A 27,937-nucleotide genomic window follows, 5' to 3' on the forward strand; every position below is an offset into this window, starting at 1 on the left:
TCACTAACACAAGGAAAGAAGATGAAGGATTTTGTGGAAGTGTAAAACCAGATCTTCACCATTTCAATTCTGTTGCACCTGACATTTGATGAGTTTAGTGCATCTAGACACTTGTTAGAGATCTACGAGTTCTGGATGTGATGGGTAAGTGAATATGATTCTAGTGCATCAAGATTTCTATCTGGATGAGATGATTGGATATTGTTATGAGTGCATCAAGAGTTCCGGAAGGATGAGATGGCTACACAAGGATTAAGGTGCATCAAGAATTCTGGACTAGATGAGATGACTAGATTGAAAGTCTGCATTCTAGTGTTTAGTGTGAACTTAGTGTTTGATTTGTAAAATGCATGCTCTGTGAATGTACTGTCTTGTAGGGACGGTGTCACGGTCATGGGAATGCTTTGCTTGAAACATATGCAAGGATATGAATCTGATGGTGACAAAACTTAGTGGATGAAGACATCCGTGAAGTTCAGCATGATCTAGATGTGATTGCCAAATATGTTACATTGATCATGATTTGTATCTGGGACCCCCAACGGAAATGGGAATGTCCAGTGACTGTCTTCTTTGTGCAAAGTGTTGGATGTCTATAGTCTGGTGCATGGGTACATAGAATCAGTGTCTACTGAGCTAGTTTTTGTCTTGTGTTTGTTTTGCAGGCATAGCCGAAAGTGATTACAATTCTTTCAAGAGGGGGATATACTACAAGTTGATGATGTGGCATGCCCAATAAAGACGAGGGGCCTAAAAGGGAGGGGGTTTCAAAAACCTAATCCCTACCAACTCATGGACTCTGGCCAAGGGGCCTAAACCCTAAAATAACAAAATGTAAAGGTTGGCAGGCAGACCTTGAAAACGTGGACGTGTGTTGATCACGTGGCACTCTGCCCGAATTTTGTGTTGACTGCCACGTGACAATGTTGTACGGAACGTCCGGATCTTGCGTTGGTTGATTATTGGCAGTTTTGCGCCTGCTTTTGGGAGTTGAAGCATTTGGATGCAAGAGCTTTTAGAGCAGGTGCTTTTGACAAATCTTGAATCGTTTATAGAAGTCTATGGGGGCTACTCTCAGGGTGCATCTAGACGTAAAGTCTCAAAGAGTTGGACCCTCGGTGAGTTGTATCTTTGTGATTGGCAATCAATAAAGAAGGGGTGCCAATCCTTGGGGCCAATGCATCTCGGAATGGAACTCCGCCGTTTCGTGTCAACTCTCTCTCTCTCTCTCTCTCTCTCTCTCTCTCTCTCTCTCTCTCTCTCTCTCTCTCTCTCTCTCTCTCTCTCTCTTAAAGTTTAATTGAGTTATTTGTAGTTTCTATTCGTGGGTTGCTATTGGTTTCTCGCTTGGAGTGTTTCCCATGCTCCCAACTTTTGAGTAGTATCAACCATCTTTTGTTACTCTGTATCACTGCTTGAGAAAATGGATAGCGAGTTGGCCAAAATCAGGGGGAATATTAGAGAAGCTCAAAAGAGACCTAAATTGTATTATGACAAGAAACATCGTGTTGTGGAGTATGAAACTGGTGATATGGTTTTCTTAAAGGTTATTCCTAAGAAGTCTCATTTGATTCTTGGAAAGGATAAAAGATTGTCTCCACGATTTGCTTGGCCATTTAAAATTTTGAAGCGCATTGGTTCATTAGCTTACAAGTTGGAATTGCCTTCTCATGTCAAAGTGCATCCTGTTTTCCATGTAAGTTTATTGAAGAAGTATGTGGCTAATCCTTCTCATGTTTTGCAGAAGAGATATGACCTTCGAAATGATGGGTCATTGAAAATAGAACCAGAGACGATTCTTGATCGTAGAGTTAGACAGCTTAGGAGTAGGACTCTTGTTGAAGTTTTGGTTAAGTGGGATATGTATCCCGTAGAAGATGCCTCTTGGGTAGATTTAGATGTTTTGCATGCGGAATACCCCTCCTTCCAACTCTGAGGACAGAGTTAATTTTGACATAGGGAGAATGTAATAGGACTTATTCTGCAAAGTTTTGATGAATATTTTTGTTTAGAGTACATTTTGTTCATTCCAACGTTTTTCCACAGTATAGGACTTGATTCTAATCGTTCTCGTGAAGTTTCAAATTTTGACCCGAGACACCCCTCGGGAGCCAGTTTTGAGGGTACTATGGTCAAAATTTAGAAAAGTTTTGTATGTAGCACTTGTAGCCCTCGACACGAGGAAAAATATTGCTTCTTTGTGTTTTTGCTGGTTCTTGCATTTTGATGCCCGTTTCAGCCCGTAGATTAGAGAAAAAATGAGAAAATGCTGTTTTAGACTAATTTTGTGGAAATTGTTGACTTGCAAGTAATTTTCCGGGCAAACTGAGCAGGATATGGATTTTTCGCATCTCACGACTTTCGAAGAGCTCGATGAGACGAACAAATTCATGTAAGACAGACCCGGTCAAATTCTGAACGGTTTGGGAGTTATGGCTCGCTGAAAATGGCCAGAAATTGTGGACTCGCGAGTGTGGATTACGTTTTGTGGTTTTTATGCGTTTGAATGCAAGACGTATCTTTTCGCAACCTATTTTGGGCCGCTTTTGCTAAAGACTGACAGAAGGACGAAAATAGCCACTTTTCCTCGCGTGAAGAAGACAGCCTGTGGAGAAGGAGGCTATTCTACAGTGAAGGCGCCTTGTGATTGAGATTGAGAGTGAGAGTGAGAGTGAGTGCGATTGAGAACTGTGCACAGATTGAGAGTGAGATAGCTCGGGGGTGGTCAGAAGGTTGATAGGAGCTACGCTCTTCTTGTACCCGGGAATTGATTTCAATATACATCTCTGATTTCCTGCGTCTGCTCTGTGTACTTGCAAATTTCTGTTATTCAGTTGTTGTATTCCCATGTCTCGTCACAAGTGGTATCAGAGCAGTTTCAATTCTGCGGCAGTGATGGACACATACGAACAACGATTGCAAGAACAAGCGGAACTCATTCGACGACTCACTGAAGATCTTAACAGACGTGAAAGAGCCCATAAAGGGAAGGGTACAGCAGGAGGAGATGGTCAAAGTGGAGGAGATGGTGGTGGAATTTACGTAGATCTATCTGGTGTTGTTGAAGGATCAAAGAAGAAGAAACGGAAGAGAAGCGAGAAAGAAGACGACGAGAACGCGGGAGAAGCTGCCATCAAACAAGTTTTCAAGAAGGCTAGACTTAATGAATTCGATGGGATACGGAAGACGGGCGAAGACTTAGAAGCATGGATTGAGGAACTTGAAGACTTCTTTGCTTTGCGGGAGTTTTCAGAAGAAGCAAAGGCGAAGATTGCTATCCTACAACTCCGTAGTGTCGCAAAGCTATGGTGGAAGTCGTACATGCAGACCCGTACCAACGAGAGTGTGATTGCATGGAAGGAATTCCGTGCAGAAGCTGAGAAAAGGTATTGTTCTCCTCACTACAATATGGAGAAAAAAATGGAATTTTATGGTTTCAAGCAGCAAGAAGGAGACAAAACACCTTTGTCGATAGATGAGTACAAAGAGCAATTTCTGCGTTTGCATAAATATGCTCCAGAGGTCACTGGTGATGCATTAAAGATGAAGCTTATTGAAGGCCTGCAAGATATTCTCAAGTTCCAAGTGAAGGGTGCAGGTTGCGTTGACTTCTTAGATGCGATGGCAAAGGCAAAAAATTATGAGAAGTGGGACAAATTCAACCAAACTAGGAGGATGATTTCAACGTGCCACCGTCAGAACAATACTGCAGCGAATCCTCGGAACCCACCAAACCAACCTTTCCCTAACAGGCAAGGTAACAATGGACAACGACGAGGAAATTTTCCCAATGGGGGAAATGGAGGTGGAAATGAAAATCAGAAGAAGCAACCTCCACAACGCTGGCAACATGACCCCGAATTTCTTGAAAGAGCTCGAAGACTAGGATTGTGCTTCCGATGTGGAGAGCAAGGACACCGGACGTTCGAATGTCCGAACAAGGAAATCAACAAGGCAGTGCGGGCCAAGATGGCTGAAACGGAGACCATCGACGAAGCGGATGATAGAGGTAAGTCATCTGACCCTCCTTTGCGGTGTTTTACGTCTTCAATGCGACATCTGAAAGCTTTTGTGATCAAATTTGTGGGTAGAATCCAAGATCTGAAATTGAATTTCCTAATTGATTCGGGTAGCACGCATTGCTTCTTGTCCACAAAACTGGTAGGGAAACTAAATCTGAAATTAACTCAGGAAATTAAAAGACCCGTGGAATTAGCCAGTGGAAAGAAAAGTCTAACAAAAGGCCTAATTGAAAATCTGTCTTTTTCTTTGAATGGTCAGAATCATAAAGGAAATTTTTATGTCATAGACATTGGGGTGCATGACATAATTATTGGCATGGATTGGATGACTGAAAATCATGTCTTAATTGATTGTGAAGAAAGGAAAATCTCTTTTAAATCTTCAAATGGAAGTAGTCATACTATTCAAGGGGAGCAAAGAAATTGTAAGTCCATTCTGATTTCTGCCATGAAACTGATAAGGGGGCTGAGACAAGGCTGTGATACCTTCTTAATCTTCGCAAACGAATTAAAAAGATGAACCTGAAAAGGCAAAGAGAGAAAATCCTGAGTATGTGGATAAGCTCCTTGATGAATTCAAGAATGTTTTTCCCGATGACCTGCCCGGTATGCCTCCTCCTAGATCCTTGGACCATGAGATAGACCTTTATCCGGGAACTGAACCATACTCCAGGGCCCCTTACAGGTTCAGCATAGATGAACACAAAGAACTAAAACTCCAACTTGATGACTTGCTAAAGAAAGGGTTAATCAGGCCTAGTGTATCCCCTTGGGGTAGCCCTGTTCTTTTCCAGAGGAAGAAGGATGGACTTATAGACTTTGCATTGACTACCGAGGGCTTAACAAACGAGCCATTAAAAACAAATATCCCCTTTCGCACATCGATGAGTTACTGAGTCAACTTAGCGGTGCGCAAGTATTTTCAAAGCTTGACCTACGATCTGGATACCACCAGATCAGAATTAAGGAAGGAGATATTTTTAAAACTGCTTTTAGTGCACGATATGGACACTTTGAGTTTACAGTTTTGGCTTTTGGTTTAACTAATGTACCCGCGACATTCATGTGTTTGATGAACAATATCTTTCATCCATTTCTTGATGACTTTATTCTGGTATTTTTGGATGACATCTTTGTTTATTCTAAGAATGAAAAGGATCATGAATTGCATCTAAGGAAAACTCTTGAAATCCTGCGTGAACATCAATTGTATGCCAAGCTGAGTAAGTGTTTCTTTGCCAAAGAGAAAATTGTATATCTGGAAAGGGTAATTTCAAAAGAGGGCATTCATATTGATCCTGATAAAGTCAAAGCAATTGTAGAATGGCCAACACCCAAAACCGTGAGGGATGTGAGGAGCTTTATGGGGTTAGCACAGGATGAAAGAGCTCATATTAAAGATTTTTCCAAGATTGCAAGCCTTCTAACTGAATTAACAAAGAAAAACAAGGATTTCTTTTGGTCTGAATCATGTCAAACTGCATTTGAAACATTGAAAACAAGGGTGGCTGAAAATTGTATTTTGAAAATCCCAGAACTTGGGAAACCTTTTGTGGTAACATGTGATGCAAGTGGGGAACAAATGGGATGTGTCTTGTGTCAAGAGCGAAGAGTTGTGGCGTATGAATCTAAGAAGTTGAGGAGACATGAAGTGAATTACCCTATACATGATTTGGAATTGGGAGCTGTTGTTCATGCATTAAAGCATTGGCGTCATTTGTTGCTTAGTGTGAAATTTGAAGTAAGGACTGATCATCAGAGTTTAAAGTATATTTTCACTCAAACATTGCTTAACAATAGGCAAAAGCGTTGGTTGCAGCTGCTATGTGAGTATGATTTTGATCTAAAATATTTGGCTGGGAAAGAGAACAAAGTTGCCGATGCATTGAGTCGTAGGTCCATGTGTAATTTGTTGACTGTTGTGCGGTCCAATTTGATTGATGATATACATGCTGAAGTTGAAAATGATTCTTTTTATATGCCTATTTTGAAATTCTTACGTGAAAATATTGGTGAGATGTATGAGAACAGATATCACTTGTATAAGGGAAATCTGTATTATTATGACCACTAGTGTATTCTTGCAAATTCTGCTTTTAAGAGTCAAATTCTACATGAGTGTCATAATTCACCTTTTTCTGGTCATCCTGGATGAATAAGACATACGAAAAGATTAAAAGTTCATTCTTTTGGCCGCGTATGAAATTGGATGTTAAGAATTTTGTGCGTGAGTGCTTTCAATGTCAACAAGTTAAGATTGAGCATAAGAGGATGCCTGGTGACCTTCAATCCTTAGACATTCCTTTACAGAAGTGGGAGTCTATATCCATGGATTTTATCATTAGACTTTCTACTACTCGTGGAGGGTATGATTCGATCTTTGTGGTGGTAGATAGACTCACAAAACAAGCTCACTTTTTTCCTGTAAAAATAATTGATACTGCATTGACCATTGCACGCTTGTTTGTGAAAGAGATATTTCGTTTGCATGGCATGCCCAAGAGTATAGTGTCTGACAAAGATTCTAAGTTCACTTCTCATTTCTAGAGAGCGACTTTTGACTCTATAGGCACCCAGTTACGCATGTCTACTGCTTTTCATCCTCAAACTGATGGGGAAACGGAGAGAGTGAATCGTATTTTAGAAGATATGTTACGAATGTATGTCAATGAAAACCAATCTAATTGGAATGAATATCTGCCTTTGGTTGAATTTGCATATAACAGTTCATATCATTCATCTATTAGGATGACTCCGTTTGAGGCAATGTATGGCTACAACTATCCCACACCTATTAATTTTCTTAACTTGAGAAATAAGGTAGAACTTTCACGTGAGATGCTTGAGAAAATGGATAGCGAGTTGGCCAAAATCAGGGGGAATATTAGAGAAGCTCAAAAGAGACCTAAATTGTATTATGACAAGAAACATCATGTTGTGGAGTATCAAACTGGTGATATGGTTTTCTTAAAGGTTATTCCTAAGAAGTCTCATTTGATTCTTGGAAAGGATAAAAGATTGTCTCCACGATTCGCTGGGCCATTTAAAATTTTGAAGCGCATTGGTTCATTAGCTTACAAGTTGGAATTGCCTTCTCATGTCAAAGTGCATCCTGTTTTCCATGTAAGTTTATTGAAGAAGTATGTGGCTAATCCTTCTCATGTTTTGCAGAAGAGATATGACCTTCGAGATGATGGGTCATTGAAAATAGAACCAGAGACGATTCTTGATCGTAGAGTTAGACAGCTTATGAGGACTCTTGTTGAAGTTTTGGTTAAGTGGGATATGTATCCCGTAGAAGATGCCTCCTGGGTAGATTTAGATGTTTTGCATGCGGAATACCCCTCCTTCCAACTCTGAGGACAGAGTTAATTTTGACATAGGGAGAATGTAATAAGACTTATTCTGCAAAGTTTTGATGAACATTTTTGTTTAGAGTACATTTTGTTCATTCCAACGTTTTTCCACAGTATAGGACTTGATTCTAATCGTTCTCGTGAAGTTTCAAATTTTGACCCGAGACACCCCTCGGGAGCCAGTTTTGAGGGTACTATGGTCAAAATTTAGAAAAGTTTTGTATGTAGCACTTGTAGCCCTCGACATGAGGAAAAATATTGCTTCTTTGTGTTTTTGCTGGTTCTTGCATTTTGATGCCCGTTTCAGCCCGTAGATTAGAGAAAAAGTGAGAAAATGCTGTTTTAGACTGTTTTTGTGGAAATTGTTGACTTGCAAGTAATTTTTCGAGCAAACTGAGCAGGATATGGATTTTTCGCATCTCAAGACTTTCGAAGAGCTCGATGAGACGAACAAATTCATGTGAGACAGACCCGGTCAAATTCTGAACCGTTTGGGAGTTATGGCTCGCTGAAAATGGCCAAAAATTGTGGACTCGCGAGTGTGGGTTGCGTTTTGTGGTTTTTATGCGTTTGAATGCAGGACGTCTCTTTTCGCAACCTATTTTGGGCCGCTTTTGCTAAAGACTGACAAAAGGACGAAAATAGCTACTTTTCCTCGCGTGAAGAAGATAGCCTGTGGAGAAGGAGGCTATTCTACAGTGAAGGCGCCTTGTGATTGAGATTGAGAGTGAGAGTGAGAGTGAGAGTGTGATTGAGAACTGTGCACAGATTGAGAGTGAGATTGAGAGTGAGATAGCTCGGGGGTGGTCGGGAGGTTGATACGAGCTACGCTCTTCTTGTACCCGAGAATTGATTTCAATATACATCTCTGATTTCCTGCGTCTGCTCTGTGTACTTGCAAATTTCTGTTATTCAGTTGTTGTATTCACGTGTCTCGTCGCACAGATTCTCGACTTGCGGTGTCCAAGTCTGTTACACCATCCCTTGGTGCAGGGCTCCAGAAAGTGTGCTTGATGACATCTCCTCTCTAGCATGGCCAAAGTTGCATATCCTCTGGTGAGTGTTCGTAGCCGCCTTTGCCATGGTGAAGCCCTAGAGTGGTTGGCAAAGGTGACTCCCAAGTATACATAAGACTCCACCACCTCTATCTATCCACCTGCATCCATAAAGACTATGGCACTCTTGACTGCCCTCAAAGTATGAAAGATCATGACCTTGGTTTTCCCAGGCTCACTGTCAATCCTCTTTCTATACAAAAGTCGTCGAGCCTCGATGTGCCGTTTTGCACCCGCGCCACCAGCCCATAGTATGTAATATGAGATCTCATCAATGTAGATCCCGAAGAGGGTCAGGAAGAATGGGCATCCTTGCTAGTAATAGGGTTTGATAAGCCTTTGAGGCATCGTGCTCTCCCGTCACCTGTTCAATAAAGCATATATAGCACAGATCATCTGTGAAGGTACACCCAAGCTCTGTAGGCACTGAAAGAGCCTCTCACGCGCGATTGTATTCAAATGCTTTGTGGAAGGCCACAAAGCAGTAGTGTAGCCGCTTCTTCCGCACTTTTGCCCCAACAATGAGGCAACACAGAACGAAGATGTGATCTATAGTAGAGAAGGCTCGTTTGAAACTTGCATGGCTGGGGACTATGAGTCCCTCTCTCTCTGCATACGAGTTGAGCTCTGCCTCAAGTGTGTGTGTCTATAGAGAGAGAGAGAGAGAGAGAGAGAGAGATGAAATAAAATGTTATATTAACGTCTTCAAACGGCCAAAATGACCTATGAGACCAAAAAGTTACAATTGGTGAATTTGATACCATGTCTGAGTACAGAGATTACAAAGTTACAAAGAACTAGCACTAAAACACTAAGGAGAAAGGAAATAGGGAGGGGGGGGGGGGGGGGGGGGGTTGTGGATTCAAATGAAATTTCTCATCGGTCGCTGTCGAATCTCATCGACCTCCTCCATGGTCAGTACTCTGGTTGGGCATCTTGCATGTCGAGCTAGAGTGATCTGTATCTTCTGTTGCAGCCTTCGTCGGTAGTGGGAGACCCCCCGAGGTCTTGGACGTCTGGATCTGCCAAGCTCCGTGGCTCGATCAAGCAGTGTACCTCTAGTATGAGTAGGCTCTGAGATCTGCTGTAATGACTTCTCCGTTGGCTCTCCTCTGGCTAGTGTAAAGAAATCTGTGATTCGTCTCTGATACTGTCTTTCCTTTGATGTCCTCAGCAAGCTCTCCCTAAGTCTACGCAGCTCTAGCAAGAACAATCCGAGACACCTCTAATCCTTGTATCTCATGACTCTACAAAAAGGTCTAAACCCTTCTCTGAACAGGCAGTGGAAGCGGCCGCGTAGCTCATAGTATGCCGGGCAGTGACATGTGTAGTGCAGCTCCGTCTGTGGCTCTAAGTTACATAGGTGACATATTCTAGCTCCTGCCGACACCCCTCGAAATCGGCCAATCTCGATTTGGAGCTGATGTGAGGATGTGCGTATGTGTCCAATAGTGCATCTTATCCCATGAGATAAGTGTGTGTCCATGTATGCAAGCCTAGTCACAAAGCCGTCCTCCGTGAGTTGGAGAAGATGCTCTGTGTAGAAGGCCATCTTCGTGCCTGACTCCTGTGTCGGCTGTATCCATGTGCTCCTGGTATTTAGCTGAATCAGATCCTGACGTATGAGTCTGGTGATCTCTGTCGGTGTGAGAGACAGGGAGGGGTGCATCCAGGGAGTATTGAAGCAGAGGTAATCTATCCATGTTGAGACCATGCGACTGAAACCATGCTGTCATCTGTCCATACCAACATGCTGTATCGCCTTGTAGAGCTAGTTGTCGAGATGACTCCAGGGCAAGCCGAGCGTATCTGTCCCTGGGGCGATCCCATAGACCGTGCATAAAGGAAACTGATCTCGTCAATGCCTCCTCCACGAGGGGGGGCGGGGGGGGGGGGGGGGTGGCTAGCTCGGCTCGGATAATCTCATGATGGTATTGAGGCCTTAGCCCGAATCATCCGAGCGACCATAGAGACCAGAGGCCTCTCCATACATCTCCATCCATCTGTGTTGCTAGATCTCCCATGGTGGTCTACTGGGGGTCCCTATACCTAACTGCATAGAGCATAGCTGGAGTCACTAGAGTGTGAAAGAGCCAAAGCTTTGTTTGTGGTTCCTGAAACTGAACCTACGAACACATCCTCTTTAGTCCTCCCAAAGCTGCATATGCTCTCGTCAGTCTAGTCTCTGATGCTCTCCTTAGTGAAAACACCGGTCCACCGAAGACTACCCAAGATAAGTACATGCATCTGTGTACTCCACAGTCTCCTGGCCATACATAAATGTGGGTGCCGACCTCCTGACCCACTGTGGTGTGGTGTTGAACACCATAACCTTGGTTTTCCCCAAATTGACAGACAATCCACTGTCACGAGCAAATGTATGCAGAGCATCCAAATGACGTTGCATCCCCTCTAGAGAGTCAAAAATCAGCACAATATTATCAGCATATAGTAATAGCGGAATCCATGTCCCTGCTAGCTGAGCCCCCGTCCCCCTGACACTCTACATAGTCCGAACACTCATCCACATACATCCCAAAAAGAGTCGGGGATAGGGGGCATCCCTGCTTTACTCCAATAGTGAAGAGGACCATGTCAGACATTCCCTCAGTGGTGCGTACCCGCCCCATCACTGTCTTGTATAGAGCCAGAATCCCCCAAATCAGCTCTGTAGGCACACCCATGTCCTGTAATCTGCGTATAAGTCTGGCTCTCGGTATTGTGTCGAAAGCTTTGCGGAAATCCACAAAGCTACAATAGATCCTCTTGCCACGATGTCTACCCTCCTCAATAATAGCTCTTGAGTGTCAGAATCTGGTCAAGAGTGGAGAAACCTCTCCTGAAACCTGCTTGCCCTGGTGCTCTTATGCCCTCTCGCTCTGCCCATCCACTCAGGTCCTGTTCAAGAATGGATGCATGCAGCCTAGCTAATGTGTGACCAACCATGATGGTGCGATAATTCCCGGGAATCATGGGATCTCCTGACTTGAAAATAGGCACAATCGAGGACGTCCTCCAAGTCTCGGGGAAGCCTTCATACATGGCTCGATTAAACATCATAGCCCCAGACCATCATGATCATGTGCTCTCCTTGTCTTTGTCCTGTCAATAGCTTTCCTTACCCTCTCGGTAGTAAAGAAAGAACATGTCTCCGGGCATGTCTCTAGTGGGTCCAACAGAGGTGGTTGTCCTGATACTATGTAGAGAGATGTGGCATATTCCTCCCATGTCTCAGTGGAGGTGACCGCTGGTGGTGGTGAATGTTCGTGGAATAGCCTCCATGCTTCGCCTGAGTCCTGACTTATAAATAACTGATACAAAATCTTGCTCTACCTAGGATAAATAAGCCCTTTTCTTTCGTCGCACTAGGCGACAAAAGATAATCCGTGACTGTCTATGTGTGGTAATACCCATGCGCACTTCCCTCTGTAACTTAATCCTCATCTCTCTACACTCCTCATCATACTAACTGTTCTGGGGTATTTTCTAGATCGTCTCCGTGTAGGCTGGCTGTGGGGGTATGCTTTTGATGCTGCATCATGGAGCGTCTCTGTCAATATATGAGTGAGTTCATCTAGTGGCCGTCCTGGCTCCTGGGTGCATAGCTTTTTGTATATCTCATCCATATACACAAAGTCCGTCTCCCTCATGAAGGTATACCGGATGTGTGTAGGGACCTCTCCTAATGGAGCTGTGCTGAACTGAAACGTCGGGGTGAAGGACAAGATAGCATGATCAACTGCCACTCCAACTGGCCTAGTGCCCACCATGAAATCTTGAAAGAATGGAATGAGACCTGGCTGGGCCATAACATAATCCACTGTGCTAGCACCATGTCGGTGTGGAAAGCAAGTAAAACCTCCAGCTGTCGAAAATCGTAGGGACCTCTCCTAATGGAGCTGTGCTGAACTGAAACATCAGGGTGAAGGACAAGATAGCATGATCAACTGCCACTCCAACTTGCCTAGTGCCCACCATGAAATCTTGAAAGAATGGAATGAGACCTGTCTGGGCCATAACATAATCCACTGTGCTGGCACCATGTCGGTGTGTAAAGCAAGTAAAACCTCCAGCTGTCAAAAATCTTTGTAGGCCATTCAAAATGGCCAATCTATGTGCGGTTCCCATATTTATCAAGTATCTGCCATATTCCGTGTATTCCTCATCTTGTGATAATCTGGATAGACCCATCTCTATAACGTCCAGCTCCCTAAGCATTTCCTCGGAAGTATCATATATTAGTGTCTGGTGGTGGGCAGTCCTAGCATTGAAATCCCCTAGTATGATGATGTCACCATCCGTAGAAAACTCCCATATGTCATTATCCAAAATAGCAAAGGGGGATTGTCCCCTAGGTGATGCATATACTGACGTACTAGGAGGAAAGTAACAGATAGCAATGTAGAGGTATCTGCCCGTCTCTGCGCTGAGCCTCACCTACATGTACCTAGCATGCTCATCCTTGCGTGCTATATATATCAATGGCTGCAACTCCTCCCTCAATAGAACTGCCACTCCCCCTGAGCCTCGTCCTTGGTGCTCCGATATGGTCTCTTGTTTGCAGGCTCTCTCCCATCTATACCCCCTCACCTATGGCATGGATTGCCCAAGGGCTTGATGCGTCTCAGAGTAGAAGATGATGTCTCTCCTTGCGAAGCTATCCTCAAAGGCCCTTACATCAAGACGAAGTGACCCGTTACAATTCCAGGTTGCCATCTTTAGTGTGGTCCCATAGGTCTCGCACCGTCATGCGGGACATCGCTCCAATATCACCACCTTTCCATCTCTGTAAAAAGCAATCTTCCCCTTTTCCCTTGCTGCTCTAATTTCCGGCATTACTTCTTGCATATGAGCAATCTGCGAGAGGGTGAGGTCATCTCCAAGAAAGATGACAGTCTTCTTTAGGGTCGGTCTCTTCTTCAGGAAGTCCTTCTTCGCTTCCATGGAGGGGAAGCGGAAAATGAGTCCCTTTCCTTCGAGGTTTCTCCGTTGCTCCCGCTTTTCTTTGTGCCCACTCTCCCGTCCCTCGTATGCGTCTGCTCGTTGACCCCCACCAGAGTCATGAGTTCTTTCACCTCTTCCTCCACATTATCTTGGTCTTTGAGGCCACATATCCCTACGTGTAAGGCCAGCACACGTCTCCTTTGCTCCTCTTCTAGTGTCAAGTTGATGATGGTTGGTGTGGGGGTGGGGGTTATTTCCTTGCCTTTCCCTTTCTTGACAATCTCGATCCATTTTTCGGCCTTTTCTGCTTTTTGTTGGGTCTTTGTGATGACATCTACCCACGAGATCGTCATTTCTTTTTGTTGCTCCCCACCTTCTTTGATGGTCGGCACTTGTTCCTTAATCGTATTAAGCTCTTCAATCACTGAGGGTTGAAGCTCTCCCTCTTCGAGGACATTCTGCGATCGCACCTCTACAAGCTCTTTCTTGAGTAGTGCGATTTCCTCATCTTGGGCCTTCACGCAATCCTCGAGTGTATGTATAGTACTTTCCTGTACTGCCACATGCGCATCGAGTATGTTGATAGTACCTAGGAGGTGGTCGTTGATCATGTTGATGGACTCGCTCAGCTCTTCTTTGCATTTTTGGATGGCATCCTCCACCGGGTCATCTTTGCCATTCTGCTTCCTCATGGTCGGAAGGCCGCCACAGGAGGGGGAGAGGGGTATAGGAGTGAAAAGGAGAGCACGCGGCTAGGCTTCTTTTTTTTGTTTTTTTTCCTCTTTTTTCCTTTTTTCTCTCTCTACGCGGCTAGGCTTTCTCTCTCTACTTGTGCAAGTTTTCTTTTATATTAATTTTATTAAACCCGTCTCTCTCTCTACGCTCGCAAAATTTCTCTCTCTCTCTCTCTCTCTCTCTCTCTCTCTCTCTCTCTCTCTCTATATATATATATATATATATATATATATATATATATATATATATATATATATATATATATATATATATACACTCTACCCTCTTTCTCTCTCTACGCAACATTTTCCTCTCTTTCTCTCTCTACGCAATTTCTCCCCTCTTTCTCTCTACACCATTTTTTTTCCCTCTTTCTCTCTCTACGCCCTTTTTCCCTCTTTCTCTCTCTACACCTTTTCCCCCCCTCTTTCTCTCTCTACGCTACTTTTCCCCTCCCCTCTTTCTCTCGCTACGCGCTAGGCTAGGGCTGGTGCGAGCGCAGCGCGAGCAGAGGGCGGGGTGCAGGGGGTAGCGCGCGAGCGGGGGGGCAGGTGCAGGGGCAGCAGAAGAGCAGAGGACGGGGGCAAGGGTGCAGCAATTGCTCTCTCCCAAGAGATGAAGCACAACAAGGGCAAGCCTTAGGAGAACAAGTCGTCTTAAAGTACCTCCCAGACTTCTCAGAACCCTCAGAATGGTAAGAACAGTAACTCTTCTAGCCAATCTTCCTCTAATTCTTCGGAAAAGAACTCTAACAATGAATCTAAGGGTAAAGCTAAAACACCACAAAACCTAGCTAACCCCGGATGAAAAAGCCGCACAAGGAATTATAGGAGGATACGTAACGGCCGAAGAACAAGTGATTTATTCTACGGAAGGTAGATGTTATTAATGTCACGTCAAGGGTGACATTAAGAAGGCTTGTCCCAAGACAGCCCCACCTAAAGAACCCAAGGCACCCACAACAACCACGAGCACTTTAATGAACCAAACTGAAGCTTCTCATGTTTCTGACACACACATTGATAAGTCTCTCATGAAGTGTTATGGTCATGTAAAGGGTCAACATTTTATAATATTGTTTGATCCAGGCAATATGCATGATGTGACTAGTGCCTCTCTTGTAGAGAGAGCCCGCCCACAGGTTAGTCAGAAAACTCCTCTCGAGGTGTTTGGCTTCGCTCTCGGTATGGGCTCTCTCATCACGAAAGAGTGCCTTGATGTGTTGTTTACAGTTCAACAAGCTGCTTTCCGTAGGAAATTTCTCGTGTCTCCTCTCTCAGGATGTGATATGCTTTTGTGCATTTGATGGTTTCGTGAGCATAACCCTCTCATTGATTGGAAGGACAACACTCGCAATAAATGCCAAGAGTGACTCTCCCATTATCATTCGTGTTGAGGAGGGTCTGCATTTTTTGCCTCTCATTTCTCATGTGCAGGTAAAGCGTGAATTATGACGAGGAGCACAAGCGGCATTCATCTATGCTGCTACAATTACCCAGAGCATTCAGGCTCTAGATAGGCATTCAACTTTGTTTACCAAGTTTAAGCATCTTTTTTGCAGGATGATCTTACACGCCGTATCCCACCCGAGCAACCAAAGGACCATCGCATCGAGCTTACGCAGGGGGCACAGCCTATCGGTAAGGCTCCCTACCAGACACAGGAGGAAGAGTTAAGAGCGGCAACTCACGAAGTTCGTGGCTAGAGGATTCATACGCCCGAGTGTGAGTCCTTTTGCTGCTCCTATTTTATTTGTCCGCAAGAGATATCGTTCGTCTCGTTTGTGTGTTGATTACAGGGCATTGAACAAGATGACCGTCAAGAACAAGTTTCGAATGCCTCGCATTGAGTGTAACCTTGGTAGGCTCAATGGGGCAAAGGTTTTCAGTAAGGTCGATCTCAAGAGTGGATCCCATCAGGTACGGGTATTCAAAAGCGGCATCTTCAAAACCGCTTTTTGCACAAAACGAGGACAATAGGAGTATGTTGTTATGCCTTTTGGATTGACAGGTGCCGTGGGTACATTTAATCGTCTCATGATAGGCCATTTCGGCGATATGGTTGGTGTATGTGTGTTCATCTTTCTTGATGATATTCTCATTTTTTCTGCATCGTGTAAACAACATGAAAAGGATGTCGAAAGGGTACTAACTCGTTTCGATGAGTATCAATTGAACATTGAAGCTAAGAAATCTTTTTCTCATTGAAGTTACTTATCTGGGTTATATCATTTCTGCAGATGGCGTCAAGCTAGATCCCGCGAAGGTGGAACGGGTACGTAATTGGGATTTGCCCAAAACTGCATATGATGTGCGTTCTTTTCTTGGTTTATGTCAAGCATATAGTTCGCACATAGAGAATTTTGCACGCATTGCCGCACCTATGACTGATGTTTTGAAAGGGGTAAAGACTCGCCGTCAGTGCGTGGATTTACCCAAGACAGCCATTGAGGCTTTCCCAACCCTCAAGGTTGCAGTGACAAAAGTGTCGTGTCTCATCCTTGCCTCTTGGGATAACCCCTATGAGGTATGACCGGATGCGAGCAATGTCGCCATAGGCGTTGTGCTTCAGCAGCATGGTCATCCAGTAGCTTTCCTTAGACGGAAAAGAACTATTCAGTTTATGATAAAGAACTTTTGTCTGTCATTTACTCTCTTCAGCATCGAAAGGATTTTTTTACGGTAGAGAGTTCACTGTTCGCACAAATCACCAAGCCCTCAAGTGGCTCTAATCTATGCCTAGTGCACATTGGAGTGATCGCCAAGCATGGTGGTCACAATTTTTTGAGCAATTTGGAGGTTTGATTGAGTATGCGCCTGGAAATACTAACCTCGTTGGAGATGCGTTGAGTCACAAAGGACAAAATTTGGCTCGAGTCAAGATCCACAGTTTCTATTCAGGGTGTATCTTTCGACAGCATGAAGAACCAGCATGCGGATTCTGAGTTTGGTAAGCAAAGGTTGCAGGCTCTTGCTTTTTAAGGGCCAAGCAACTAGCAACTATCTCATTCGTGATGGTTTGTTGTATTTTCGTCAATGTCTATGTGTGTTGCCCTCTCTCAGGCTAACCATATTGCAAGATGCACATGATTCTCTCAAGGGTGGGCACAGGGGAATGAACACCACTTTGGAAAAAATAGAAAGATTCTTTTATTGGCCTAAATATGCGAAAAGATGTGTTTCGTTATGTCACACAGTGCACTATATGTCAAAAGGTAAAAGCTCCTCAAGGTAAGCAGCAAGACCTCTTGCTATCGCTGCCTATTCCCAATGGACCTTTTCAATATATTTCCATGGATTTTGTGACTAACCTTCCACCTAGTTTGCATTCAAGGAACACTCAATGTTTGACAATTGTTGATCGTTTCAGCAAGTTTTACAAGTCACAGCCCAAGATGTAGCACGGTTGTTCATCAAGCATTGGTACCTCCTCTGTGGTTTGCCAAAATCGATTGTTTCAGATAGGGATGTTAAGTTCACGTCCAATTTTTGACACGCTCTTTGAAAATTTTGACACTAAGTTTGATGAGCGCGCGGCGGTGTGTGTAAGTGATAGAGCACGCGAAGATGTGCACGCCTTGAGGCTTGAAGCGGAGGCACTGTGCTGCAGAAGGGAAGCGCTAGCAGAACGAAGAGGGAGAGAGAGAGAGAGAGAGAGAGAGAGAGAGAGAGAGAGCTCACGTTTTTGGGGAAAACTCAATAAGTGAGTTTTGGGTTTTTCCACTTTTATTACAAGTGACCTTTAAAAAATGTGTCCAGGTTCCTGGACAAAGTATAAAAATGTACAAAAAAGGGGTTATTTAGGCCTTTAACCCAACAACCTCCCACTTAAAGGCATAAATGACGCCTTTAAGTTAATCAACTCTCACCATCTGTATGCAATGCTCATGTTGAGCCTTAGCAAGACTCTTGGTAAGAACATCTGCAGGGTTATCCTGTGTATGGATCTTAGTCAAGCTGACTAGACCATCCTCCAATACCTGTCGTATGAAGTGGTACCGCACATCTATATGTTTGGTACGTGCATGAAACATGGCATTTTTGGCTAAATAGACAGCACTCTGGCTATCACAACCCAACACGGGTGTATAAGCAGGCATGCCAAGTTCTTTTGCAAGTCTGCCCAACCAAATGGCCTCTTTTGAAGCCTCAGTGGCTGAAATATATTCAGCCTCGGTAGTACTCAATGCCACAATTTTATGTAACCTAGAACACCAAGAGACTGCACCACCAGCAATGGCAAATACATATCCACTGGTAGATTTCCTGGTATCCATGTCACCTGCCATGTCTGCATCACAATATCCCTGCAACTTTAAGTCACTTTTGCCATAACAGATACACTTTGATTGTGTACCTTTCAAATATCTCAGAATGCATTTGACAGCTTCCCAATGCGCTTTGCCAGGATTCGACATGTATCGACTAACAACTCCCACTGCATAAGCAATGTCGGGACGAGTGGCAACCATAGCATACATAAGAGAACCACAAGCTGATGCATAAGGGATTCCCTTCATTGCTTTCAATGTTACCTCATCCTTTGGGCAATCTGCTTTGCTAAGCTTAGTGTATGGAGGTAAAGGTACTCCAAGAGACTTAGCATCAGCCATATTAAACCTATCAAGTACTTTTGCAATGTACCTTTCTTGAGATAAAAACACCAAATTCAGCTTTCTATCTCTTTTAATACGCATGCCCAAAATATGCTCTGCATCCCCAAATCCTTCATAGCAAATGTTGAATTTAGCTTACATTTCAGAGCATCAAGACTAGTCTTATGTTTCCCGACAAGCAGCATGTCATCAACATAGAGAACAAGTATGATGGGACTACCATCTTCATCCCTTTTCGTATACAAACAATGATCTGCATGGCTGCGTTTAAAGCCTTGAGACAGCATAAAAGTGTCAAACTTCTTATACCACTGCCGTGATGATTGTCTCAAACTATACAAAGCCCTTTTCAGTTTGCATACAAGTTCCTCACGTGTAGGAACTACAAAACTTTCAGGTTGTTTCATGTATATGTCCTCTTCAATGTCACCGTGCAAAAACACTGTCTTTACATCCATTTGATTCAATTCCAAATCAAGCACCACAACGAGAGCAAAAAGGACACGTAAAGTTGTAAGCTTTACAACGGGAGAAAAGATTTCTTGAAAATCAATTCCTTCTTTCTGTGCATATCCTTTTGCAACCAATTTTGCCTTGTACTTGGGTTTTTCATCCACAATCTTAATCTTGTATACCCATTTGTTAGGAAGAGCCTTTCTTCCTTCAGGCAATGGTACAAGATCCCAAGTATCATTTGTATACAAGGATTTCATTTCCTCTTGCATTGCAAGCTCCCACTTACTGTTTGACTCACATGTCTTTGCCTCTTTATACATAAGAGGCTCTCCCTCATCTGTCAACATAACATGATGCAAAGAGGGCTCAAAGCGCTGTATCAACCTTCTGACACGAGTAGACCTGCGTACCCAATGATCTACATTCTCAGACACAGGTTCTACATCAGGAGGCAACTCATCTTCAACATGCTCATGCTGCTGAAAATCATTTTCAGCCATGACAAGTGGTTGTCCATCCTCATTTGGAGCATCTAAATCATGTCCTACCTCTTCTGGCTCAAGGTTAACCGACTGATTATCAATTTCAGCTTGCGGTAATGCATCCTGAGGCTCTGTTTCAACATCAGTAGGTGGCAAGAGAGGCTGAAATTTGATCGATTTCTTGTCAATTTCATAAGATGTAGCATTTTTCAGCAATTTAGCCTCATTGAACACTACATCTCGGCTGCGTACAACCCTCTTAAACTGAGGCAACCATATCCTGTAGCCCATTTCACCCCTTCCCCATAACCTAGGAAGAGTCCTTGGATGGACTTGGCATCTAGCTTTGTCCTCGAGTCATTACGAACATGGACAAAAGCCTCGCAGCCAAACACTCTCAAATGATCATAAGAGGCAGGTTTGCCAGACCAAACCTCCTCTGGAATGTCATTTTTTAGCGTACTGTTAGGAGAGCGATTGCATACATGAACTGCAATTTTCAAAGCTTCTCACCAAAACCCATGAGGGAGATTAGCCGTGGACAACATGCAACGCACTCTCTCACATAAAGTACGGTTATACCTCTCAGCCACACCATTAGAAGATGGATTATAAGGGGCTGTCAACTCCCTTTTAATCCCATATTCTTCGCAATAACGCTGAAATTCAGTAGATGTGTACTCCCCCCCATTGTCAGATCTCAGACATTTAAGCTTACTACCCTTTTGCATGGTCACAAAAGTATGAAACCTCTTAAATGCATTAAATGTCTCACTCTTATTCTTTAACAAATATGCCGAGCCTTTCCTAGTGCAATCATCAATGAATGTAACAAAGTATGATGCACCACCAACAGACTTAACAAGCATTGAACATACATCGAGTGAATTAAATCAAGAGCATTAGCTTTGCGCGAGACACAAGAATAATAAGAAGACTTCTTTTGTTTACCATACAAACAGTCATTACAAAAATCCAACTTGGTGCCCTTTACATCAACCCTCTTCAAAGAGGAGAGCACATCAAGTCCCAGCTCATATGGCCAAGTCTTTTGTGCCACAACTCCAAATGAGAAGCAACTTCGACCACTGCAAGAAACTTGCCAGGCAAAGCTTTGCCATGTAAATAGTACAATGTACCACTCTTGCATCCCTTGACAATGAGCATTGATCCCTTAAGCAACTTCCATGAACCCCCAGCAAAAATGGTTGTATAACCCTGTGCATCCACCTGGCCAACAAACAATAGACTCTTCTTGATGCTTGGTACATACCTTACATCTTTAAGCATAAACTCTTGGCCATTGTTTAATGCCAAGCGCACAGTGCCCATTCCTTCAATGTCACAAGCATGGTTATCCCCAAGGTAAACCTTGCCATACTTGCCTGCATGATAAGAAGCAAAACACTCCACAGATGGAGTCACATGAAATGAGGCACCCAAATCTACTATCCAAGATTGTGTAAGGCCATCATTTGCACTTAGCAATGCATCAATGACATCTCTACGTGAGATAAGCATGTCTTCTGCATTTGCTACAACAAAATCTGAGGGGCATTAAGCTGCAACCAAGATCTCCTCACTGTCGGATAACTCTGTGATAACCACACTAGAGGATACATTGACAGTCTCCGAATCCTTGGAGGAGGTACCTGCTGATTTTTCCCCTTTCTTATCCTCTGTCTTCTTCTTCTCCTGTGATTCCTTCTTTCTTTCCTGCTCTTTCTTGAAATACCTACAATCTGGCTTCTTATGGCCTTTTCTGCCACACTGGTAACAAGTCACATCCTTATCCCTAGACTTGCTTTTGCTCCTGTTTTGAGTCTTGGTACCTGTATTTTGCTTCTGACTTCTGCCTCTCGCTTTGTAAGCAGAACTGCCACCTTCCCCACCACTAGACTTGCGTCTAATTTCCTCATTTAAGATGGAGCCTCACACTCCATCATATGTGAGGTTGGGGCTATTACTTAAAGAAACCACAAGCGTTTCCCAAGAGTCTGGCAAAGTCATCAACAAAAATATGGCTTTCAACTTGTCATCAAAAGGTTGAAGCCCAGTATCCTGTAGCTGACTCATAACACTGGTGAAAGCACTTAAGTACGCAGAAGCCGACTTGGCTTCGTCAAGCATCATGTTCACCAGTTTGCGCATCAAATGCACCTGATTCATAGGGGTGGCATTCTCATAAGTGGCCTTCAACTTATGCCAAATTGCATGTGCAGTGTCCAAGCCCTTTATGTCCACCAGAATGTCATCGGTCACACAGCCATTTTGATATAGGCCTTTGCCCTCTTGTTGAGCTTGTCCCAATTCTCATCCGGCATATCCTCAGGCTTTACAGCCAAAAGGGCGTCCTCACAATCCTTGAGGAACAAAATCCCCTACATCCTGTCCTGCCATAGGTCGAAACCGGTACCGTCAAATCGCTTGATTTCCATCAAGCTCTTGGCATCAGACGACGAGGAAGTAGAGGCCATTTGCACGGATAAAAATGCAGCAAAAAGTGTCTGCACAAAATCTGAAAATTTTCAGTGATCACAATGTACCGCACGTTGCATACAATGTGCTGAAAATTTCAGCAATTAACAAGTATCCCCAATGCGTACTTGCATAAACCCACAAAAGGCGTACATAAACCTCAATTTGTGTACATAAAAACAGTCCAATTCTGAATTTTCTGCAAATTTACTGTTTTGGCGCATCAATTTGCATCAAATGGACCTGTTTTGAGTGGGAAAAGCAAGGGGCATTCACGGGAATCGATTTATAACACCTGCGTTTTGCTGTTTTGACCTGTAATTTTCTGGTTTTTACCTGTATTGACTTAATTTCAGCATGTTTTAGGCTGTTTTGGAAACCCTAATCACCCTAGGTGACACCGGAAGCAAGGGGCTTCGCGATGAAAGCGGAAATTTGACGCGAGAGAAGCCTTTCGCCTACTAGCCTCCTGCGCAAAGCTTCTGAAACCCTAATCTGGCTCTGATACCAGTTTATGAGCGCACGGCGGTGTGTGCAAGTGATAGAGCACGCGAAGATGTGCAGGCCTTGAGGCTTGAAGCGGAGGCATTGTGCTGCAGAAGGGAAGCACTAGCAAAACGAAGAGGGGGAGAGAGAGAGAGAGAGAGAGCTCACGTTTTTGGGGAAAACTCAATAAGTGAGTTCTGGGTTTTCCCACTTTTATTATAAGTGACCTTTAAAAAATGTGTCCACTGAACAAAGTATAAAAATGTACAAAAAAGGGGTTATTTAGGCCTTTAACCCAACAAAGTTGACTTTTTCATCAGCTTTTCATCCACAGTCATATGGTCAGACAAAGATTTACAATCAATTGGCTTTTGATGTTTTAAAGTCATATGTGCATGATCAGCAATCTCATTGGGAGCTCTATCTCCCATTGGTTTAGGCTATTTTGAATGACTCTTTTTCCTCTGTCATTGGTCGAACTCTGTATGAGGCAGCTTTTGGCCGTCCGTTCTAATCACTTTTGACTCGCTCGGTATCACGTGACACATCCAACCCTATGTGTCCGTGGACAAGCTACAGCATGATCACGGTTCAGTCAGTCCAGTCAAGTCTAGATTAGAAGTGATCTGGCACTTTTGTGAGTCTATTTGTAGACCGTGCATGCCCAGTCACTTGGTATAGAAGCATATCCTCTGGTTGTACACAGCATGATCATCAGCATTCCCTTCAGAATCCATCAGATTCAGTCAGGGAAATTTTCCTGTGCATTTAGCCTATTTTCCCTATTTTTGGTATTTTCACTTATTATTTTTAAGTGACTTTCCAACAAAAGTAGGTAGGGCAATTTTGCTAAGTTAATATATAAGCAAACCCAAGTTAGCACTTTCTGGCAGAAGAGGCAACAGGAGCTTCCCGCTCAACAAGCACCTTCTCAGCAGGAACCTTCAAGAACTTATCAAGCACCCCTCAGCACTCACCCTAGCCCTAGGGTTTTGGGTTTTTCCCCCAGATCCCTGGCGTTTTTATCCTTTGCCTTGATCGCCATCACCACCAGCATCCCAACGTTTGCAGATTCCCCGTGATCGCCATCAAGTCCCAGATTCTGCTAGCCTTTTCCAATTTCAGCCATTAGCGTTTTTGGATTTCCATCAGCAACAACAAAGCAGCCCAACGGTAGTGGTTTTCAGCCAAAGCCACATCACAACAACAACGTTTCAGCCCTATGGGACAGCAGTAGAATCAGCCCAAGTTGGTTGCAGAAGAACCCCCATTTTCAGCCATCGAAACGCAGCCAAACAGTCATTTTCAACCATCGAAACAGCCTCGAAATTCAACAGATAGAAAACCGCAGATTTCAGCCCTTAAGTCGTTGTCACCGTTTCCGTCGTCGTCATCGGCATAGTCCCAGATTGCATCAGTCCATTGCATCGTCATTGTACCACTTTGTGCAATCAATAGTAGACCACTCTCGCCGACGAGAGTGGGGCCTTCGGAGGAGGGTTTTACAACGTCTCTGGTGTCGTATCTCTCTTCTCTCTCTATCTCTCAGTCTCATACACTTGCACGCACAATGTCCATTCACTTTGTTCGTGATCATAGCATTTTCCACTAAGAACGGAAGGCTCTCCCTTCCACAAGAACTAAAAGGAACCTTGAGCACAGTTCGGAGCACTCATCTTGAGCAAAGCGCAAACAATCATTCCGTTGCACCTTCCACTCGATCAGTCAAATGCCTGATGCCAATGCTAAAAGTCAGTCATTGGATGATATTTCTGAGAGTGTAAAGCTTTGGCTAAGCAAGGCTCGGGAATCTTACTCACGGCGGGCTAATAAGCATCGTCATTCATGGCAGGCTAATAAGCATCGTCAGGATGTTTCGATCAAGGAAGGGGATTGGGTGTATTTAAGAATCATGAAGCAACCTCTTAAGCAAGATTAAAAGAAGTGTCCAAAGTTGTCTTTTCAAATGTATGGTCCATTTCCTGTCATTAAAAAGATAAATGAGGTTTCAATGAAATTGCAATTGCCTAACTCATAGTCAATGCACAACATTTTTCCATATTTCTTGGTTGAAAGTGTTTCAAGGAACGCCTCCAAAGGACATATCGGAAGAAAAAGAACCGGAGATCAATGATGAAGCAAAAGTCATGGAGCTGGAGCAAGTGTTGTTGCATCGGTTTCGACATGGTTCAAAGAAGCAAGCGAGACAGTACTTTTTGAAGTTCAAAGATCGAGGAACCCACGAAGTAGTGTGGGTCGACAAAGAGTTTATCAAAGACTACCCAAAGTTGTTGGCAGACTACAAGGAAGCCATGCAGCTCGGTACCAGTACCTCACTTTAAAAAAGAGGGGATGTCACGTGCACATCTAACCCTATGTGCATGTGAACCAGCTACTTCATGACAAGGGTTCAGTTAGCCTAGCTTAGGAAGTGTTCTAGCACTTTTGTGAGTCTGTTCGCAGATCGTGTATGCCCAGGCACTTAGAGTAGATGCATATCCTCTGGTTGCACACAGCATGATCATCAACATTACCTTTCGATTCCATCAGGAGCATTTTACAATGCAGAAAACCTATTTTTCCTATTTTAGCCATTTTTCACTTATTATTTTTAAGTGACTTTTGTTGGGAACTGGGTAGGGCAATTGACCCAAGCAAATATAAAAGAAAACCTAGCGCTAGTGGAATCTGGCAGAAGAGGAAGGAGAGCACAGGCACCAAGTTGCAGCAAGCCCTCTGGAAAGCTTCTCAAGCAAGAACCCTCCAAAGAATCCCTAGCGTTTTCAGCCTTGAAGCGCCAACGTTTTCAGCCCTGGACTATCAGCATTTTCATGCCAGTAAATCAGCAATTCAAAGCCAGCAAGTTAGCGTTTTTCCAAGCCAGCCAATCAACGTTTTTCAGCCAGCCAAATCAGCGTTTTTAACTTTTTTGATAGCATGACATCAGCGTTTTCAGCAGCATAGACAGCAGCAGAACCAACATTTCCAGCAGATAGCATTTTCAGCTATACGTCGTCGTCGCCGCTCTCGTCCTCGCCGTCATCTCCAAACTTAGATCCACAATGCATCATAGCCTCACGAACTTGCATCAGCATCTTGTACCAGATTTGTGCAATCAATAGCATAGACCTCTCGCCATCCAAAGAGGGGCCCTTGGAGGAGGGTTTGACAACTTGTCTGGTGTCGTATTCTTCTCTCTCTATCTCTCGGTCTCAGCACCTTCATTCACAGTGTTTATCCACTTCGTTTGTGATCACTTGCACTCTCTTATTAAAGGAACGGAAGGCTATCCCTTTCATAAGAAAAAGGAACCCTTGAGCACAATTCGAAGCACTCATCTTGAGCAAAGTTCAACATTCACTTCCGCTGCACCTTACATTCCATGGCAAGCATTTTAGGATACCCCACTCTGCTAGAAGTTGCACTCCGAAGGAAGATGTCAGAATCCATATAACTTTGGGCAAAAAAATTTCTTGAAAGCTTGCCAAGTCCTTGGAGTGTGCGGCTTGGTCGCTATAGACATCAACATCTGCATGACACTGCCTTTGAGAAAAACAACAGCTCGAAAAAAACAATCTTGGATCCTTTTTTTGCAAGTGATCTTTATGGCTTATGCCCTGTAAGACATGAGCTAAGACGGGAGCGTGCCCGATGCGCGATGAAGTAAGGGTGGAATGGCTAATAAGTCCGGGGTCGGAGCACGAAGCTACTTCAAACAAAATTCAAGTAGTTTCTTATTTGCTCTGTCTACTCTTTTGTAGGACTGGTATGCTTCAGAAAAGCACACGCTTGATGCTCTAATACCACTGTCACAAGACGGGCACCACGTGCCAATAGAAAAGAAGAGACTAAACAGACTTTTAGTACTTCAATAACAACTGAACTGAGAGAGAGAGAGAGAGAGAGAGACGACACGAGGGACGCAATGGCGGAATTCCACCCCAAAGAGTGTTGGCCCCAAACCTTGCACCCCTTTCATTATTTTTTTATATTGCATCAACACAGTACAAGCCGGTACTCCACGCTCTGCACCTTCTCCCAGAAGTGTGCCAGAGAATGAGCCCTAACTTCATATTTACAGGCCCTTGGCCTGAAAAGCAATTACAGTAAAAAGCTTCAAACTCAAAAGCAATTGGTCCAAAAAGTACTAGCGCCAAAATCTGCCAACACGTTTTGCTGAAATCCGTACAGCTGCCATGTCAACATTGTCAACACGTTTTGCAGAAATCTGCCATGTCAGCACTTCCATCGGAATTTCAGGGATGTCCGTACAACTACCACGTCATCAGTCCACGCATGTGTGTGGGTCTTGCTTTATTTTAATCTCTTCATGTCACTTGGGCCCCATCGGACAGGGTCCCCATAAGTTGGTAGGACTTCTTCTATTGTTGCTTGTTCTTCTTAGGGTTTAGGCCCTTTGGCCGAGACCTGCAAGTCGGCTCCGTTCTTCAGTGGCTTGACATGTAAGCAGTTTGTGACATTCAATCTAGGCAATGAGTGACAAAAGAGTGGAGTAGCTCCTCTCTTATGCATTCCGCACTGCACCAAATTCAACTTTCGAAAGACAATGCTAATAATCCAAAAGTCTCAAGGTACAACCAAAACTGTAGAGAATCTGCGAGGTTCTCTTCCCCATCCACTTTGCGTCGAGAGCCAAAAAGTGCCTTTGACCAAATTATCCAAAGAACCTAGCTTACCTCTCTGATTTTTTTTTTGTGCCTTGTGACTTAATGGTAGCCCTGTTGGCCTCCCCTTTCCACTGGCACCCCAATCTGAATCTTCTGAATTTTCCGATGAACTATCAGCCAATTCTCTAGCTTCTTCAAAACTCTCTAATAAACTATTAATCGATTCCCTTGCTTCTTCAAAATTCTCTGATGAACTATCATCCAGTTCCCTTAGTTCTTTCTTTTCCTTGAAAGACTCTTGCCTCGTTGAGGTGGACACTGGCATGTCCATAGGATAGTTCAATGAGCCAGCTTGCATACCAAAACCTTCCTTGGCATGTCTCATAAGTCTCTGAATGGAGTCAGACTTCTTTTGCAAACAATATTGTCGAATCTCTTTTGGCAATCCACAGTAAAACCACTCAATCTGGTCCTTCAAAGTGATCCTCCGAAAAGAGGATACTGGCAAAAAGGTATCCCAAAACCTCTGGTAATAGTCATCCAAAGTGTCTTCTTTCTTCGTACTCAGATGACACCAAGCCGTGATGACATCTTCTTCATATTCTTTCGTTAACCATGCAGAAGTGAAAATTTTCTTGAATTTTAGCCACTTCTTAGATGCTTCTCTGTGCAGCAACAGA

At 43.7% G+C, this 27,937-nt stretch overlaps 3 protein-coding genes across 4 annotated transcripts in view; 2 read left to right on the plus strand and 1 right to left on the minus strand.

Moving 5' to 3' along the window:
* Positions 1-27,937, minus strand: part of LOC147462045 (putative sugar phosphate/phosphate translocator At3g17430) — a 77,329-nt gene that overhangs the window by 32,788 nt on the left and 16,604 nt on the right. The gene's annotated exons all lie outside the window — the stretch shown is intronic.
* On the plus strand, positions 1,418-1,936 carry LOC147462046 (uncharacterized). The gene has a single exon (XM_086502396.1). It carries the CDS (start codon positions 1,424-1,426, stop codon positions 1,934-1,936), a length of 513 nt encoding a protein of 170 aa, XP_086358522.1. The 5' UTR covers positions 1,418-1,423.
* Positions 2,848-5,852, plus strand: LOC147462047 (uncharacterized). Its single transcript, XM_086507040.1, has 4 exons — positions 2,848-4,447; positions 4,539-4,628; positions 4,817-5,763; positions 5,823-5,852. Exons 1-4 carry the CDS (start codon positions 2,848-2,850, stop codon positions 5,850-5,852), a joined length of 2,667 nt encoding a protein of 888 aa, XP_086363166.1.

This window comes from Adiantum capillus-veneris, chromosome 3 (genome assembly GCF_014529385.1).
Source record: "Adiantum capillus-veneris isolate H3 chromosome 3, ASM1452938v2, whole genome shotgun sequence".
Classification (NCBI taxonomy): Eukaryota; Viridiplantae; Streptophyta; class Polypodiopsida; order Polypodiales; family Pteridaceae; genus Adiantum; species Adiantum capillus-veneris.